This window comes from Ranitomeya variabilis, chromosome 2, assembly GCF_051348905.1.
Source record: "Ranitomeya variabilis isolate aRanVar5 chromosome 2, aRanVar5.hap1, whole genome shotgun sequence".
NCBI lineage: Eukaryota > Metazoa > Chordata > Amphibia > Anura > Dendrobatidae > Ranitomeya > Ranitomeya variabilis.
Window position 1 is genome coordinate 873244465 of NC_135233.1, and position 20769 is coordinate 873265233.

The 20769-nt window shown below is 41.9% G+C and overlaps 1 protein-coding gene across 1 annotated transcript in view; it reads right to left on the bottom strand.

The window, feature by feature from the left end:
- The window catches only part of LOC143808065 (putative cation-transporting ATPase 13A4), a 597320-nt gene that overhangs the window by 130244 nt on the left and 446307 nt on the right, over positions 1-20769 (bottom strand). The window contains exons 23-24 of the mRNA XM_077290324.1: positions 16241-16350; positions 15720-15816 (exon numbers count right to left, since the gene is read on the bottom strand). Of these exons, the coding sequence (XP_077146439.1) occupies positions 15720-15816; positions 16241-16350 (207 nt within the window). The remainder of the gene's footprint in view (positions 1-15719; positions 15817-16240; positions 16351-20769) is intronic.

Here is a 20769-nt window from a genome sequence, read left to right on the forward strand (position 1 = left end):
GCAGGGGTGGGGAATCTTTTTTCTGCCAAGGCCCATTTGGATATTTATACCATCCTTTGGGGACCGTACAAACTCTGCCCACAAAGTACATCCTGACTCTGGCACTGGTGTCAGGACGTAATCTTTCATTGCATGCCCTTCAGTGTTCAGTAGTGAACACTGCATGTGTGCTAACAGAGCAAGAAGAAATTAATGAGCTGGTTGTAATCAAAATACACCTCCCTGGCCAAGAATGCGGTCCCTGAGAATCTGCTCAGGGGCCTAATAAAAGGTCGAGGGCCATAAATGGCCCTGGGGCCTGAGGTTCCCCACCCCTGATCTAGTGCAAGAAGCTAAAAAAAGGCGCCTGCCTAACGTAGTATTTCATCTAAGATTGCCAATAACGTTGTTTTTTATACCACATATATTAGGTGTGCGCATCAATTATGCATGATTCTTTTTATTGTCCTTTGTTCCAATTGCACATTTCATGCTTGATGCAGCACCCTTTTGTGTAGCCTATTTGCCTACTAGTGGTGCACCCTTATTTATATGTGTATACTGCTATTCTTATGGGCCTGCTTATGCTAGTTATGAATGATTGATGAGGGTGAACTGATCTCACTATATGGTGTCTACAATACCTACTTCCATTTCTGCAATGTCTCCACTTGGCTATGAAATATGTTTGTACTGCTAGCACCAATATCTATGATCAAATATAGGTCTTACCTCTGTCCTCATATGAGTTAGCACTTATAGCTTTAGGTGTCATATTGTTATAATGGGCCATTACTTTTCATGCTACTAATTTTTATTCCTGTGATAGGAACTATTTTTTATTCCTGGTGCTGTGCTCACTCATTGATACTTATCCCTGTTTTTTATGATAATTTTAATGTGTCTATTATTGTACTAATAAAGTTTTCATTACTTTTATAAGCTTTTTTCGCCTATTGCTTCCCTTCATTGTTTTTGTTTTGATAAGGCTTCATACACTTCAAATTCATGTTAAAAACCTATAACTCTGCCCTTCACATTGCCAAAAAGGCCTACTTCACCACCCTGATCTCACTATCCAACAACCCCAAGAAACTTTTTGACACCTTTCACTCCCTCCTCAGGCCAAAAGCTCAAGCCCCTATCACAGACATTTGTCCTGATGACCTGGCCTCCCACTTTATAGAGAAAATAGAAAATATCCGTCAGGAAATCCACTCCCAATCACCAAGTTCAGTGACTCTTATTTCTTTCTGCATCTCCCCTGGCTCACTCTCCATGTTTGATCCCATCACAGAAGAAGAAGTCTCCAGGCTCCTCTCTTCTTCTCGTCCGACTACATACACTACCGACCCCATTCCCTCTCATCTCCTCCAGTCTCTCTCTCCAGTCGTCATTACTCACCTTACTACAATCTTTAATCTCTCCCTCTCCTCAGGCATTTTCCCGTCCTCCTTCAAACACTCTATCATTACTCCGTTACTAAATAAACCCGCCCTCGACCCATCCTGCACAAATAACTACAGACCGGTCTCCAACCTCCCCTTCATCTCTAAATTCTTGGAGCGCCAAGTCTACTCCTGCCTTACCCGTTAGCTCTCCACTCACTCCCTCCTAGACCCTTCACAGTCTGGCTTCCACCCCTACACTCGACAGAAACTGCACTCATCAAAGTGACCAATGACCTTTTGACAGCAAAATGTAACGGTGACCACTCTCTGCTCATTCTTCTCGATCTTTCTGCAGCTTTCGACACTGTTGACCACCCTCTCTTACTCTCTAGGCTCCAGTCACTTGGCATTAAGGGCACTGCTCTCTCCTGGTTCTCCTTCTACCTTTCGGACCGCTCTTTCAGTGTTCTGTTGTCTGGCTCCACTTCATCTCCTCTTCCTCTCACTGTTGAGGTACCCCTGGGCTCAGTCCTTGGCCCCCTTCTCTTCTCCCTTTACCCGGCCCCACTTGGACAGACCATCAGCAGATTTGGCTTTCAGTACCATCTTTATGCCGACGACACACAACTATACATGTCATCCCCTGGCCTTACTCCTGCTTTACTACAGAACACCACTGACTGTCTGTCCGCAGTCTCCGACATCATGTCCGCTCTCTATCTGAAACTAAACCTCTCCAAAGCTGAACTTCTTCTGCTCCCACCATCTACTAACCTCCCTAAACCTGACGTTTCCCTCTCCATGGGTGGCACCATAATAACACCCCGGCAGCAGGCGCGCTGTCTGGGTATTATGTTTGACTCCAATCTCTCCTTCACATCCCATATACAATCTCTTGCCTGCTCATGCCGCTTACACCTAAAGAACATCTCTAGAATCCACCCTTTTCTCACTATAGAAACAACAAAAACCCTCACTGTCACCCTGATCCACTCCCGCCTGGACTAATGCAACGCTCTATTAATTGGCCTCCCCCTCACTCGACTTTCTCCACTCCAGTCTATCTTTAATGCAGCAGCCAGGGTTGTCTATCTAGCTGATTGTTGCTCAAACGCGTCCGCTCTTCGCCAGTCATTACACTGGCTGCCCATTCATTACAGGATACAATTCAAAGTACTTGTTCTCACCCACAAAGCTCTTCACAGTGCGGCACCCCCTTACATCTCCTCCCTCATTTCTGTCTATCAACCTAACCAACCTCTGCGCTCTGCAAATGACTTTCGACTAACCTCTGCACTAATCCGTACCTCCCACTCCTGACTCCAAGACTTCTCCTGTGCTGCGCCAATACTCTGGAATGCTCCACCCCAAGAGATTAGGACCATCCACAATTTACATAGTTTTAGGCGCTCCCTCAAAACACATTTGTTCAGAGCAGCCTATCATGTTCCCTAATCAGTTATTTTGTTTGTGTGTAGCCCATTCACTACTTCCATCTATCCCCCACTCCCTGAAGATGGCTGGACCATCATTGTAAATACATAATTGTAAATACCCACCTCATTGTAGATTGTAAGCTCTCATGAGCAGGGTCGTCTTGTGTTGCTTTAATTATTGTATTGTTAACATTGTTACTTATGACTGTTGTGTTTGAAGCTGTTAAACTGTAAAGCGCTGCAGAATATGCTGGCACTATATATATAAAGATTATTATTATTATTATTATTGATATATTGATATTGGAGGTGCGTATTACTGCTGACCATTTCTATTAGATACTAACCATGCAGGGTGCTCAAACTTTTGATTGGGCCAATTTTTCTTTTTTTTAATTTTGAAAATGTAAAAGATGAAAGGAAGGAAGTGTGACATCTTTTCAAATTTAGCCTTTTAGAGATCATTTTATCTAGGACTTGCTTAAGTGTTCACAATATCAGTAATTTTGACCAGGGGTTCCCAAACCTTTATGTGCCACTGTAATAGCTGTGTACAAATATGTAAACGGATGTCACGGTGTAAAGAGATCACCCTTCAACTCATTTGCACATGGAAACATGAGAAGCAATGGAATGAAACCGAAAGGCAGAAGGTACAGATTTGATATTGAAAAAAAACTTTTTGACGGTGAGGGTGATCAATGAATGGAACAGGCTGCCACGAGAGGTGGGGCGTTCTCCTTCAATGGAAGTCTTTAAAAAACAGAGGCTGAACAGACATCTGTCTGAGATGTAGTGAATCCTACATTGAGCAGGGGGTTGGACAGGTTGACCCTGGAGTCCCTTCCAACTCTAACATTCTATGGTTCTATGATTCTATAATAGATTTGCATACTTGTAATCACAAGACAGCTCAAACACTTTTTTCAGTGTTCTATTAAAAGAAGCAGATGACAATTCAGTTAGCATGTGACCCGAAGTATGCAATTTCTATATTTCATATGACCACCAACTCACACTGCAAATAAAATAATGAAAGACACTGAGACTCCTGAGACTCTAGTAGGCAAATCACTTACATGTGGTCATATGACCGTCCATGTGTGCTGCAAATGCAGGGTAATGTGACAGTGTGAACATTTCACAGCGCTACAATTCAACAGTCTGCAGTCATATAAATACTCTGTGTAATATATATACTGGAAAATGCCAGAATGTGTGTCCATGAGCTGAATCTAAAGATAATGTGAATAGGGCAGCAACCCAAAGTACAAATGTAATAATAATAATAATAATAATTTTGTTTTTAGAGCACCAACATATTCTGCAGAACTTTGAAATTAAGGCGGGACATGTATGTTATTTGTGAAAATATTTGAATTTTGGTAAAAAATTTGAAAAATTCGCAATTTTCAAAGGTTTTATTTTAATATCCCTAAGCCAGTTAGTCATGTTGTACAAAATAATTAACCCCTTTACTCCCAAGGGTGGTTTGCACGTTAATGACCGGGCCAATTTTTACAATTCTGACCACTGTCCATTTATGAGGTTATAACTCTGGAACGCTTCAACAGATTCCCGTGATTCTGACAAAGTTTTCTCATGACATATTGTACTTCATGATAGTGGTAAAATTTCTTCGATATTACCTGCGTTTATTTGTGAAAAAAAATGGGAATTTGGCAAAAAATTTTAAAATTTTGCAATTTTCCAACTTTGAATTTTTATACAATTAAATCACAGAGATATGTCACACAAAATACTTAATAAGTAACATTTTCCACATGTCTACTTTACATCAGCACAATTTTGGAACCAACATTTTTTTGTTAGGGAGTTATAAGGGTTAAAAGTTGACCAGCAATTTCTCATTTTTACAACACCATTTTTTATTTAGGGACCACATCTCATTTGAAGACATTTTGTGGGGTCTATTTGATAGAAAATACCCAAGTGTGACACCATTCTAAAACCTGCACCCATCAAGGTGCACAAAACCACATTCAACAAGTTTATTAACCCTTCAGGTGTTTCACAGAAATTTTTGGAATGTTTAAATAAAAATGAAAATTTTACTTTTTTACACAAAAAATGTATTTGTTTTATTTTCCCAAGGGTAAGATAAGAAATTGGACTCCAAAAGTTGTTGTAAAATTTGTCCTGAGTACACTGATACCTCATATGTGGGGGTAAACCACTGTTTGGGTGCAAGGGAGAGCTCGGAAGGGAAGGAGCGCCGTTTGACTATTCAATGCAAAATTGACTGGAATTGTGATGGGACGCCATGTTGCGTTTGGAGAGCCCCTGATGTGCCTAAACATTGAAAGCCCCCACAAGTCACACCATTTTGGAAAGTAGACCCTGTAAGGAACTTATCTATATATGTGGTGAGCACTTTGACCCATTAAGTGATTCACAGAAGTTTATAACGCAGAGCCGTAAAAATAAAAAATCATATTTTTTCACAAAAATAATATTTTTGCCCAAAATTTTTTATTTTCCCAAGGGTAAGAAAAGAAATTGGACTGCAAAAGTTGTTGTCCAATTTGTTCTGAATACGCTGATACATCATATGTGGGGGTAAACCACTGTTTGGGTGCATGGCAGAGCTCGGAAGGGAAGGAGCGCCATTTGACTTTTCAATGCAAAATTGACTGAAATTGAGATGAGACGCCATGTTGGGTTTGGAGAGCCACTGAGGTGCCTAAACATTGAAACCCCCCACAAGTGACACCATTTTGGAAAGTAGACCCCCTAAGAAACTCATCTAGATGTGTTTTGAGAGCTTTGACCCCTCAAGTGTTTCACTACAGTTTATAATGCAGAGCCGTGAAAATAAAAATTCTTTTATTTCAAACAAAAATTATTTTTTGGCCCCCAGTTTTGTATTTTCCCAAGAGTAACAGTGTAAATTGAACCCCAAAAGTTGTTGCCCCATTTGTCCTGAGTATGCTGATAACCAATATGTGGGGGGAACCACCGTTTGGGCGCATGGCAGAGCTTGGAAGGGAAGGAGCGCCATTTGGAATGCAGACTTAGATGGATTGGTCTGCAGGCGTTATGTTGCATTTGCAGAGCCCCTGATGTAACTAAACAGTAGAAACCCCAAAAGTGACTGCATATTGGAAACTACACCCCCCAAGGAACTTATCTAGATGTGTTGTGAGAACTTTGAACCCCCAAGTGTTTCACTACAGTTTATAACGCAGAGCCGTGAAAAAAAAATCTTTTTTTTCCCACAGAAATTATTTTTTAGCCCCCAGTTTTGTATTTTCCCAAGGGTAACAGGAGAAATTAGACCACAAAAGCTGTTATCCAATGTGTCCTGAGTACGCTGATACCCCATATGTTGGGGTAAACCCCTGTTTGGGCGCACGGGAGAGCTCAGAAGGGAAGGAGCACTGTTTTACTTTTTCAGCGCAGAATTGCCTGGAATTGAGATCGGACGCCATGTCACATTTGGAGAGCCCCTGATGTGTCTAAACAGTGGAAACCCCCCAATTATAACTGAAACCCTAATCCAAACACACCCCTAACCCTAATCTCAGTGGTAACCCTGTTATGATCCGGTGACCCTGGAGCCGCATGAGACTATCTCTGGAGTAGGTGGTACCTGTACTGACCGCAATCCTAAACTGACACCGCACCTAGAAGTAGCCGTGGGGTGTTCCTAACACGGCCTAGACACCTCGACACAGCCGGAGGACTAAATACCCCTAAAGTTGGAAATAGGAATTCTATCTTGCCTCAGAGCAAAACCCCAAAGGAAAGGCAGCCCCCCACAAATATTGACTGTGAGTTTAAGAAGAAATACGTACGCAGACAGAAAAACAGGATTTAGCAAAAGAGGCACTTCTAGCTAAATAGAAAAGATAGGACAGAGTTCTAAGCGGTAAGTATTAAAACCCTAAAAATATCCACAGCAGGCAATACTAATATTCTACATCTAACTAAAGACATAGAATGTATATCTGCATCTCCAGAGAATCCAGCATGACAGAAAAATCCAAACAAAGTCTAAGCTGGACAAAAACACAATAAATTGCACTGAACAGAAAAGCACACTGCATGCGTGCTACAGAGAACAAAAACCAGGCACTTATCTTAGCTGAATTGACAGCAGGACATGAGGAGCCAGACAGAGATGCAATCCCTCCATGAACAATGGACGACTGGCAGGGAATGCTGGATCCTACACACCTAAATACCTAATAGAGCTGCAATCAGAAGAAACACCTGCCCTGGATTACAATCCAGAAACAACTGCACTACCACTAACAACCACCGGAGGGAGCCCAAGAGCAGAATTCACAACATAACCCTAACCACACCCCTAACCCTGACACACCCCTAACCGTAATCCCAACCCTATTCCCAACCGTAAATGTAATCCAAACCCTAACCCTAACTTTAGCCCCAACCCTAACATTAGCCCCAACCCTAACTGTAACCCTAACCCCAACCCTAACCCTAACCCTAACCCTAGCCCTAACCCTAGCCCTAACCCTAACCCTAGCCCTAGCCCTAACCCTAGCCCTAACCCTAGCCCTAACCCTAGAACTAACCCTAATGGGAAAATGGAAATAAATACATTTTTTAAATTTTTTTATTTTTTCTTAGCTAAGGGGGTGATAATTTACTATTTATAGCGGGTTTTCTAGCGGATTTTTGATTGGCAGCTGTCACACACTAAAAGACGCTTCTTATTGCAAAAAATGTTTTTTTGCGTTACCACATTTTGAGAGCTATAATTTTTCCATATTTTGGTCCACAGAGTCATGTGAGGACTTGTTTTTTGTGGGACGAGTTGACGTTTTTATTGGTAACATTTTCGGGCACGTGACATTTTTTGATGGCTTTGTATTCCGATTTTTGTGAGGCAGAATGACAAAAAAACAGCCATTCTTGGATAAAGCATTTTTAATCTTCGGGTCAGTATGATTACAGCAATACCTAATTTATATCATTTTTTTATGTTTTGGTGCTTTTATACGATAAAAACTATTTTATAGAAAAAATAATTATTTTTGCATCACTTTATTCTGAGGACTATAACTTTTTAATTTTTTCGCTGATGATGGTGTGGTGGCTCGTTTTTTGCGGGACAAGATGACGTTTTCAGCGGTACCATGATTATTTATTTCTGTCTTTTTGATCGCGTGCTATTCCACTTTTTGTTCGGTGGTATGATAATAAAGCGTTTTTTGCCTTGTTTTTTTTTACGGTGTTCACTGAAGGGGTTAATTAGTGGGACAGTTTTATAGGTCGGGTCATTACGGATGCGGCAATACTAAATATGCGTACTTTTATTGTTTTTTTTTTATTTAGTTAATGGATTGTATTTATTGGAACAATATTTTTTATTATTATTATTTATTTAGGATTTTTTTTATTTTTTTTTACACATGTAATTTTTTTTCTTTTTACATTTTTACTTTGCCCCAGAGGGGAACATCACAGTAAAGTGCCAGATCGCTGTCACAGTAAAGTGACAGGTGCTATGAAGACACCTCCCTGCAGGACCCGGATGCAGCCCCCCGGCCATTTTGGATCTGGGGCTTGCAGGGAGGAGATGCTCTGTACAAGGTGAGCACATCGCCTTGTACCGATCGTCTCAGGGAAGCACGCAGGGAGCCCCCTCCCTGCGCAATGCTTCCCTATACCGCCGGAACACTGCGATCATGTTTGTTCGCAGTGTGCCGGGGGCAGTCCGTGACTGCTCCTGGCACATAGTGCCAGATGTCAGCTGCGATAGTCAGCTGACACCCGGCCACGATCGGCCGCGCTTTCCCCGTGAGCGCGGCTGATCGCGCTGGATGCACTATTCCATCCTTGGGAAGTAGGGCCCACCCCATATGGACGGAATAGTACGTCCAATAGCAGAAAGGGGTTAATAACTAAAATTTTCCATATGTCTACTTTACATCTGCACCATTTTTCAAACATCATTTTTTTTCCTTTAGGATATTAGAAGGGTTAAAAGTTGAGCAAGAATTTCTCTTTTTTACTCTCTGTTTCTTCAGCGAGCCATTCAGATTTAAATGGACTTTGTGGGACCTATATATTGGAAAGTCCCCAAAATAAATACCATCTTAAAAACCTCACCCCCAAATACTTCAAAACTGTTGTCAAAAATTGTTTTGAACCTTTCAGATGCTACATAGGAATTAATGCAAAGCGGAATGAAAAATAAATTTTAATTTTTACTCAAAAATGTTTCTGTAATTTTTTCACTTTTACAAGGAATCACATGATAAAATGGACCCCACAATTTGTTACCCAGTTTCCTCTGAGTGTGCCGATACATCACATGTAGTCAGGAACCTCTATTTGAGGAAACGGTAGGGCTCGGAAAGGTAGATGCACCATTTAGTTTTGCAAAACAAGTTTAGCTGAAATACATTGTGGTTGCCTTGACACATTTGCAGGGCACATAAGGTGACTAAACAGCAGAAATTCCAAACAAGAAACCTTATTTTGGAAACTACACCCCTCAAGGATTTTATCCAGAGGTAAAATGAGCATATTGTACCTACTAGTATCACATCTAATATGATAAAATTAGGTTGTCATATTGAAAATTTTCATATTTTTCATGAAAATGTTGCTTTAACCCCAAATGTTTCACTTTAGCAGGAGAAAACATGAAAAGTTGACCCCACAGTTTGTTATCCATTTTCTTATGAGCGTGATAATGCCCTAAGAATAGTCAAAAGTAGTGTTGAGTAGGGTTGAGCGACTTTTATTTTTATAGGATCGGATCGGGTTTCACGAAACCCGACTTTCTCAAAAGTCGGGTCGAGTGAAATCGGCCGATCCTATAAAAAAGTCGGGGTCGGGCGAAACACGAAACCCAATGCAGTGCAATGGGATACTATGGTTCCCAGGGTCTGAAGGAGAGGAAACTCTCCTTCAGGCCCTGGGATCCACATTTAAGTGTAAAATAAAGAATTAAAATAAAAAATATTAATATACTCACCTTTCCAGAGGCCCCTGGACATCGCCGCTGGTAACCGGCAGCCTTCTTTGCTTAAAATGAGCACGTTTAGCGCCTTCCATGACGTCACAGCTTGTGATTGGTCGCGGCCACCCATGTGACCGCTCACGCGACCAATCACAAGCCGTGACGTAATTCTCAGGTCCTAAATTCCTAATTCTAGGAATTTAGGACCTGAGAATTACGTCACGGCTTGTGATTGGTCGCGTGGCGGTCACATGAGCGGCCGCGACCAATCACAAGCCGTGACGTCATCTAAGGCCCTTCACGTGCTCATTCTTAGGAAGGAAGGCTGCCGGAATGAAGCCGAGGGTGAGTATATTCCTATTAGGTATATACTCACCCTCGGACGCGCCCTGCTTCTTTCCGGCAGCCTTCCTTCTTAAGAATGAGCGCGTGAAGGGCCTTAGATGACATCACGGCTTGTGATTGGTCACGGCCGCTCATGTGACCGCCACGCGACCAATCACAAGCCGTGACGTAATTCTCAGGTCCTAAATTCCTAGAATTAGGAATTTAGGACCTGAGAATTACGTCACGGCTTGTGATTGGTCGCGTGAGCGGTCACATGGGCGTCCGCGACCAATCACAAGCCGTGACGTCATGGAAGGCGCTAAATGCGCTCTTTTTAAGCAAAGAAGGCTGCCGGTTACCAGCGGCGATGTCCAGGGGCACCGGAGAGGTGAGTATATTAATATTTTTTATTTTAATTCTTTATTTTACACTTAAATGTGGATTCCGATACCGATTTCCGATATCGCAAACATATCGGAACTCGGTATCGGAATTCCGATACCAGATTCAGAAGATCGCCGACCTCGTGGCCGACCCCACACAGGGGTCGGGTCGGGTTTCATGAAACCCGACTTTGCCAAAAGTCGGCGACTTCTGAAAATGACCGACCCGTTTCGCTCAACCCTAGTGTTGAGCGATACCGTCCGATACTTGAAAGTATCGGTATCGGATAGTATCGGCCGATACCCGAAAAATATCGGATATCGCCGATACCGATACCCGATACCAATGCAAGTCAATGGGACACAAGTATCGGAAGGTATCCCTGGATGGTTCCCAGGGTCTGAAGGAGAGGAAACTCTCCTACAGGCCCTGGGATCCATATTTATGTGTAAAATAAAGAATTAAAATAAAAAATATGGATATACTCACCACTCCGGCGGCCCCTGGACCTTACCTCTGTAACCGCCAGCCTCCGTTCCTAAGAATGAGGAGTTTAGGACCTTCGATGACGTCGCGGCTGACGTCGCGGCTTCTGATTGGTCGAGTGAGCGGTCCGATTTCCGATATCACAAAAGTATCGGAACTCGGTATCGGAATGCTCAACACTAGTCAAAAGTACTGATTGGACACACAGCAAAGCTTGCAAAGGAAGAAGAAACATTTGGAATTTTGAACTTAAATTTGGCTGGAATAGATTGCAGATACCATAAGTGGAAAGAGCTGAAGATTTTTCTTCTGGAAGTTGGCTCCTTTGCTTAATTTCTTAATTTTGATACATTCAGTATTTATTAGAAAAACTTGGAAAAGATCCAAGAGCAGTGTGAAACTATTGAATGTTACAGATGACAGGGTCTTTTGACATTTTAATTCGCTAGTTCACCAGGTTTGATTATTTTTTCTCCGACACTTGAAAATCTATTCACCTGCCAAACATCCAATTGCACAAAAAAAGCGTGTGCAAAACTTTGATGTCTCCTAGGACTTTGTTGAACCCCTTTCAAGCTGTTTAAAACATATATATTATGTACTGTATATGTAATGTCAAAGTAACCTCATCTCAGAAATGGATGGTAACCTGGTAGTACCAATAGTCCATGTAATAACATTGCACAATAACAAACTTTTCATGCTTTTTTAAATGATATATATATATATATATATATATATATATATATATATATATATATATATATATATATATATATATATATATATATATAAAGGCCCAAAAATGATCCTTTTTAATCATGTTAATACTGTATTTATTAGATGGTGTCACTGTCTGAGGTAGCATCACACTTCTGTAACTGAGATGTGTGACATGAGTGTCATATCTTCAATAATGCTCTCTGCTTCATCCCTAATACAATTGGCAAAATCAGTGGATTCCAATAGTGACTATTACAAATAAATGCTAAGTAGGTACAAGTCTAAAAAGCCAACACCTGCAATAGAGTGCTGTATTAATGTGGCATGTACAGATAAAAAATTGTTCATGAAATTCACTTTGTGAGGTGGACAGTATCAGTTAAATGTCTAGATTTTGGGCAATTTTCTTTTGTATCAACAATTATTCCACTCTTCATAATAAAGATTGCACAAGATAAGCAAAAACTCAGTAAAGTTGCTTATGTGGGTCACACGGGCCAAGTTACTTTGGTGACCCTAAATAGCAGTGAAATGGATTCCTCGTGGTGTACGTTTTTAACCTCTGCAGATGTTTCTCTCTATCACAGCATACTGTGAGATGACACAAGACCCCCAAATGTGACGCATAGATAAAGAAAGTTTCAGTTCATGTCATAAAGTTAAACGTTATTTCACTGATGAACGTGATGGAGCTTATATACACTGCTAAAAAAATAAAGGGAACAATAAAAACCCACATCCTAGATATCACTGAATGAAATATTCCAGTTGTAAATCTTTATTTTTTACATAGTGGAATGTGTTCAGAACTATAAAACCTAAAAATTATCAACATAAATCACAACAAATATCCTACGGAGGTCTGGAGTTGGAATGATGCTCACAATCAAAGTGGAAAATGAAGTTACAGGCTGATCCAACTTCAGTGGAAATGCCTCAAGACAAGGAACTGATGCTCAGTAGTGTGTGTGGTCTCCACATGCCTGTATGACCTCCTTACAACGCGGGCATACTCCTGATGATGTGGTGGATGGTCTCCTGAGGGATCTCCTCCAAGACCTGGACTAAAGCATCCGCTAACTCCTGGACAGTCTGTGGTGCAACGTGACATTGGTGGATGGTGTGATACATGATGTCCCAGATGTGTTCAATCGGATTCAGGTCTGGGGAATGGGTGGGCCAATCCACAGATTCAATGCCTTCATCTTGCAGAAACTGCTGACACACTCCAGCCACATGAGGTTGACATTGTCTTGCATTAGGAGGAACCCAAGGCCAACAGCACCAGCATACGGTCTCACAAGGGGTCTGAGGATCTCATCTCGGTACCTAATGGCAAACACGCTACCTCAGGCAAGCACATGGAGGGCTGTGTGGCCCTCCAAAGAAATGACAGCCCGCACCATTACTGACCCACTGCCAAACCGGTCATGCTGAATGATATTGCAGGCAGCAGATCACTCTCCACGGCATCTCCAGACTGTCACATGTGCTCAGTGTGAACCTGCTTTCATCACAAGGCGCCAGTGGCGAATTTGCCAATCCTGGTGTTCTGGGCAAATGCCAAGCATCGTGCATGGTTTAGGCTGTGAGCACAACCTCCATCTGTGGACATCGGGCACTCAGATCATCCTCATGGAGTCGGTTTCTAACCGTTTGTGCAGACACATGCACATTTGTGCCCTGCTGGAGGTCATTTTGCAGGGCTCTGGCAGTGCTCCTCTGTTCCTCCTTGCACAAAGGCTGAGGTAGCGGTCCTGCTGCTGGGTTGTTGCCCTCCTACGGACCTCTCCACGTCTCCTGGTGTACTGGCCTGTCTCCTGGTAGTGCCTCCAGCCTCTGGACACTACGCTGACAGACACAGCAAACCTTCTTGCAACAGCACGCGTTGATGTGCCATCCTGGATTAGCTGCACTACCTGAGCCACTTGTGTGGGTTGTAGAGTCCGTCTCATGCTACCACGAGTGTGAAAGCACAACCAACATTCAGAAGTGACCAAAATATCAGGCAGAAAGCATTGGTACTGAGACGTGGTCTGTGGTCCCCACCTGCAAAACCACTCCTTTATTGAGTGTGTCTTGATAATTGCCAATAATTTCCATCTGTTGTCTATTCCATTTGCACAACAACATGTGAAATGGATTGTCAAACAGTGTTGCTTCCTAAGTGGACAGTTTGATTTCACAGAAGTTTGATTTACTTGGAGTTATAGTTTGTTGTTTAAGTGTTCCCTTTATTTTTTTAAGCAGTGTATATAATTGGAGGTACAAGACTTGTTAAATATATATTATGTTTTTCAGAGGCTTATTATTTACAATGGCAGCACAAATGTTGAAAGAAGCATTTCAGTTATTTAACATAGATGATTTGTGTCATTTTTGCTATCTTTCCTCTGCCCCAGCACTATTTTTTGCAGTACCCATACCCTGTCCTGGCAATTCCAGTATTTATTTGTTAGCACTTCCAGGTCTGCCCTACACATTGCCTCAGCCCCCAAACTTCACTTTTGCTGACTAAGGATTCAAACAAACCCACAGCTTTACCTTTCTGGGCTGTCAACAGTAGTCTGTGCAATTGAGCTCTCTTTTCTGTTTGTTCTATTTTCCAGTGCAAGGATATTTTGGCCATGTCTAGCATCCAAACTTGTCAATGCAGTTGAAAACTTGCTTACTATGTCTCTCTTTCTACACATACCCAATCTGCGGCTTATACTTTCAGCTCTCCACTTCTCTCTTTAACCCCAAATCCTCAATTGAATTAAACTGATTGTCTTCTTCCACAATCTTCAACATACTTAAAGTCATGATTCAAAGAGCAAAATGAGCAGTAAAATGTGTAAAAACTTTGCTCTACAGTGCCAGGCATTGAAAATATACACTCAATTTACTATCTATTGTATACACAATTTACACTGATAATTGAACCAAGTAACATCTTCCAAGAGTCCATTCAGCTGCAGGGCTAACTCCCTGTTACTCTTCCCTGGCCAGCTGCCTATTAACCATAAATGATCAAACTACTTCACATGAATGTCATGTAATTACAGTATATCATGCAGCAAAATAAATCATTATGTAATACAGCTAATCTCTTCAGGTGGTGCTAGCCAGCATCCACTCATTTCCAATCACACTGTGTCTAACTGACACAGATTTCAGATATTTTTTTTTATTAAAAATAATGGACTGGCTTGCTGCTTTCTAGTGCAGTAAGAATGAAGATAAAATGTGTAATTGAAATTCAATTGCAACAGGACAAATGTCAGCTGTTAATATTGTCTACTAATAGTGCTAGTAAGGAGTTTTCATGCTTATAACATTATGCCTCCCAGCCATTTACTTTAATCTCAGTAATAATGGTATTCACTGTAGCAGAAGAACTTTAAGCTCATCTCAATAAATCACATATTTGCAGTACAACAAGCTCAGCGGCCAAACATATAATGTGAAAAAGCTGCATAGACCGTATATTCAGCTATAGAGCTCCTTATCATGTACTGGTGTGATTTATTGAGGTAAGCTCAAAATTCCTCTGCTGTAGCAAATGCCATTGCTACTTAGATCAAAGAAAGGGGCAGATAAATATAACAAAATAAGCATGTAATAGCACCTGCTAGCTCTATCAGTAGAGAATATTCACTTATCCTCCCTCCATCCTTCTGTGAGATCAGTGCAAACAACATGAGTCAAACAGTAGCTGAAATGGGTTTTCCCATGAGCAAAAGTTCATATTAATCAATAGATCTAGGAATAATAATAATTTCCATAATTGGATGTGTTTAAATAAAATAAATATTGAGTTTAGAAGTTGATGCTGGACCATTTGCTTACTATTCTGAAACTTATTTTTCTACATCATGTCTGTGCATGAAAGGCAAATTAGGTAATTCAAATGCATCAGTGATTTGTATATTGCAACATTATAAACATTAATGAAAATACTGGAAATTTTAGTTCTGGAGCAAAGAAAGAACATAACTTTTCAAGACAACATTTTGGACAAAAGTAAAAATGAAAGGAAAGTCATACCCAGAAAAGAAAATATAGGCAAAGTAATGCAATGGACTGATACAAGGTCAAGAATTTGAAGAGAGAGAATGTTGTAACAAGAGTATTCCGACCTTCCCTGCATAGAAACACAACATTTTTGTTATTTGTAAAATGTTATCATTCACTTAAGTTACTATAACAAAATAATATTTGTAGTAGAAAAGTTATTTCATAGTCAGCAAACAGTTATTAACTTATACAAAAATAACACTGGAGAAATTTAGTTAAATATGTAGATTGTGTATATGGGGCTGAACCAAAATATCAATATCAAACATATCATGTGAACAAAACTTATGGTGGTCTATTCCAATCACATAATGATCTACTGCAATATCATTAGGAAACATATCACATTGATTAAATCAGTGGTGGCCCGTACTGATGCAAATTCCAGATAAAATATCAGAACTGTTTAAGCCAATGTAACCTATTTAAAGCAATCAGGTATAATGCACCTTCAATTGTATATGTATGTCCCAGATTATTGCAAAACTTACTTGATGAGCAAAGGAACACATTCAATATTTGGAATTTTGGAAGTAAATGGAGATGCAACTGATGCTTCTAATTCAGAGAGTGAAATTCCAGCATGAGCCATTTTAAGTGCCTGGAAGTAGTGAAAAATGTATGAAACATTTTGTTTCATAATTAACGATAATCCCTGTTATATCCTACACTTTTGCCTAACTTTATTTTCAGAATTAAAATCAGCAACACATCTACAGTTGGTCTAAATTAAACAACTGGCCATAATAATTTCTGTGTGTCAAGGAAGGCTTATAAGTCTCTGAGATTGACTTAAAGGGCCACTGTCACCCCCTCCAGCCGTTACAAACTAAAAGAGCCACCTTGTGCAGCAGTGATGCTGCTTTCTAACAAGGTGGCTCTTTTAGTTTTTGGTGCATGTATTCCCAAAATAAAACGTTTTATAAGTTCTCCAAAATACCTGTCTTTGGCCACGGAGGCAGGTCCTCACCCCCCTGCTTGAAACGCCAAACTGCTGTCACTCAAATGTTCAGGGGTGCTGGGCGCCACCCCCTCCACGCTGTTGTCTCATGAAATCCGGCACCTGCGCTGTGTAGTAATGTCTGGTGCAGGCGCAGAGAGCTCTGGCCGTCTGACGTCACAGCCATGGCTCGCAGACTGCGCCTGTGCAGTCAGTGCGGACACCCACCTTGGTAATCCCAGCCCCGCAGTGTGTTATGCATTATGCACAGTGCGGGGCTGGGATTACCAAGGTGGGTGGCCGCACTGACCGCACAGGCGCAGTCTGCGAGCCATGGCTGTGACGTCAGACGGCCAGAGCTCTCTGCGCCTGCACCAGACATTACTACACAGCGCAGGCGCCGGATTTCATGAGACAACAGAGCGGAGGGGGCGGTGCCCAGCGCCCCTGAACATTTGAGTGACGGCAGTTTGGCGTTTCAAGCAGGGGGGTGAGGACCTGCCTCCGTGGCCAAAGACAGGTATTTTGGAGAACTTATAAAACGCTTTATTTTGGGAATACATGCACCAAAAACTAAAAGAGCCACCTTGTTAGAAAGCAGCATCACTGCTGCACAAGGTGGCTCTTTTAGTTTATAACGGCTGGAGGGGGTGACAGTGGCCCTTTAAAGGAATTGTCCACCCCTGAGGAAATTTTTGGGCAAAACATACAGCTTTTCAAACCTCACTACTGTGTAATGCATGCATTTCTAGAATTCTCTTGTGAAAACAGTCATCATGTGTCCGCAAGTATGTGATTTGCAAAAATACTGACAATAGTCTCAGGCACTTCATTTAAAAGTTTTAGTGATAAACTCTTTAGACTCTAATCAACACGTGACCACAACTCTGCAATATATTTGAAAAAACTGACCGTCACATCCATACATAGACTAAGTGTGAACAGGTGCTGAACCTAGAGTAACCAACTCATATATAGTCAAGTAAAAAAGGCAGCACACTGCAGCGCTAAGACATGCACTAGAAATATGAAAAATGAGAGCGTTTAGCGCATAAAAATGGCCAATTTTATGTGTATCTGATAGCCCCACAGAGAGAGAAAATGTGAGTCTAGGAAGAGGTTCTCACAGGTACCCATTCACATGGAGACGTTTATTCTCAGCGAGGTAGGCAAGCGTAGGACCTGATATACGAGAGATGCCGTAAAGGGGCTATCAGGTACACATAAAATTGGCCATTTTTATGCGCTAAACGCTCTCATTTTTCATATTTCTAGTGCAGTATTGCAGTTCAGTTTTCATGTTTCATGTTTGCATGTCTTAGCGCTGCAGTGTGCTGCCTTTTTTACTTCACAACTCTGCAAATCACATATATTTTGGTCTTTTGACGACTTCTGGAATGGGCAAGCAGGGCTGAATCATAACAATGTGTACATTACATACTGTTAGGATTTATCTAGCTGCAAGGCTTTTAAAAAATTTCTTTAGGAGTGGACATTACTTTTAATAAAACCCTATTAACATGCTGAGCCAAAAATATAATCACATAAAATCATTGTTAGTATTGTTAAGCACAGATATACAGTACAATCCAATGTCTTACATAACTAGTTACATAGCTAACTACTTCCTACGTTTTATATGCACAGACTATAATGCATTTCAATATAAAAACAGTTTGATACATTATTGTTAAAAATGAAAACAAAATAAATATAAACTTGTTGTGATGCAACTGAAAGGCAGTTGCACACAACCTCCCCCAGGGGGCGCAGGTAAGGGGGACAAGGTTGCACTCACCGTGTAGCACCACAGTGCAAGGCGCGGAGTGCCACTAGAAGGCGGCAGAGTAGTCAGATAGGTCAGTCCACAACAAACAGGAGATGAGGTACCAGAAGTAACAGCAGAGCACGTAGTCAGAGACAAGCAACAAGTCAGAGCCAAACGGCAGCATGGTATCCAAAACGTGAGACGTAAGACGAAGTCGGGGGTACAAGCCAGAGAGTCAAAAGTTGGTCAAAAAAACGTGGTACTGAGACAGAAAACAAAAGGCGGGGTCAGAGATCCTGTCGAGTCACACACTGTATTGAATGGGTCTAATACAAATAAGGGAAGTCAGAGGCAGAAGGAACACCACGGTATACGGGTCAGCTGCTCCAGCCAGGAGGCATGAACTATCACTAACTCCGGCCAGCAGACTACAGAGGACTTAAACAGCCCAGCCAGCTCCAAAACGAGGCTGAGGGTATTAACTCCCGCATGACCAGTCCAGAGAGGAAACAGTAGAAAACAAACTCCGAACTGGATCATGACAGTACCCCCTCTCAATGGGGTCCACATGACCCCCAGGCTTCCCTGGACAATGAGTGTGAAAGGCTCGAACCAACTGATCCGCAGGAACTGAATGCACCGGCACCCACGACCGGTCCTCAGGACCGTAACCTTTCCAATGGATCAAGTACTGAGGTGAATGGTGGAGCATATAAGAATCCATTACCTGTTCCACCTCAAACTCGGTCTGGTCATCCACCACAACAGGCAGCGGGTGTGAGGGAGATTCCCCTGAGGAAGGCACTGATGGCTTCAAAAACGCCTTATGGAACACATTGGGGATCCACAATGATGGAGGCAAGCGCAGATGAAAGGCCACAGGATTAACCACTTCTAAAATTTCATAAGGGCCAATAAACCTGGGGCCCAACTTAGCAGAGAGAATCCTCAATCTTATATTCTTGGTGGATAACCATACCTTACCCCCCACCTGGTAAGCCGGCCCCACAGAACGTTGTTTATCCGCAAAAAAAATTATATTTCCCCTGAGCATCCCAATGTTTCTCTGAACCTCCCTCCAATTCTCCCCAATGACAGAAAGGCTGAATCAGCCCCTGGACATCCAGCTGGGAAAACTCACCAAAGTGAGTATGAAGCCCATAGTTGCAGAAGAACGGGGAAGTTCCAGTGGACTGATTGACATGATTAAAGAAAGTAAAGTCTGCCATGAGTACCTCAGAGCACCAATCATCTTGTCTAGACGTAGCAAGACACCGGAATATCTGCTCTAAAGACTGATTGGTCCTTTCAGTCTGACTGTTTGCCTCAGGATAGTAAGCTGATGAAAAGATCAGACTGATACCCAGCCGTTTACAAAAAAATGGCCAGAATTTTGCCACAAATTGCACCCCTATATCAAACACCACACTGACAGGCACACCATACAATCAGACCACATGCTCAATTAATAGTTTTGATAGAGTCTCAGCATTAGGAAGGCCCACCAATGGTATAAAATGCGCCTGTTTACTGAACCTATCAACAACTACCCAGATCATGGTTTTGCCATTAGAGGGGGCAAGATCGGTGATAAAATTCATGGACAGATGAGTCCACAGTCTATCTGGAATTGGCAGTGGCACCAATTCCCCGGCTGGCCAGTAACAGGGGGGTTTTGCACAAGTATCAGAAGAGGACACAAACCCAGTGACATCAGAAACCAATGAGGGCAACCAAAACAGCCTAGTGATGGCTTTATGTGTGGCTGAGATTTCAGGATGCCCGCTCAGAGCCGAGTCACGGAACTCTAGAAGCACCCTTAACCGATACTGAACAGGCACAAATAGCTTATTATCAGGTGCGGACGAAGGAGCAAGAGATTTGGCCTCACGAACAAATGCCGTGGACACCACAGCCGCCACCACTCCACTCTGAAAAATGGAGGAAGGAGGTTCAGGAAGTGATATTGGATCTAGGCTATGAGACAAAGCATCAACCTTTACATTCTTTTACCCCAGTCTGAAAGTAATAGAGAATTGAAATCGGGAAAAAAAAGTGACCACCTTGCCTGTCTCAGAGTTAAACGTTTGGTGGTGTAAGAGAGGTTCTTGTGATGTGTAATGACAGTGATACAATGGACAGCCCCCACCAAAAAATGCCTCCATTCTTCAAACGCCAATTTAATGGCCAATAGCTTCCGGTTACCGACATCATAATTCCTCTCAGCAGAGGAAAATTTTCACGAAAAGAAGGCACAGGGTCTTAAGTTAGTTAACGTGGTGGGTCCCTGAGACAACACAGCCCCCACTCCC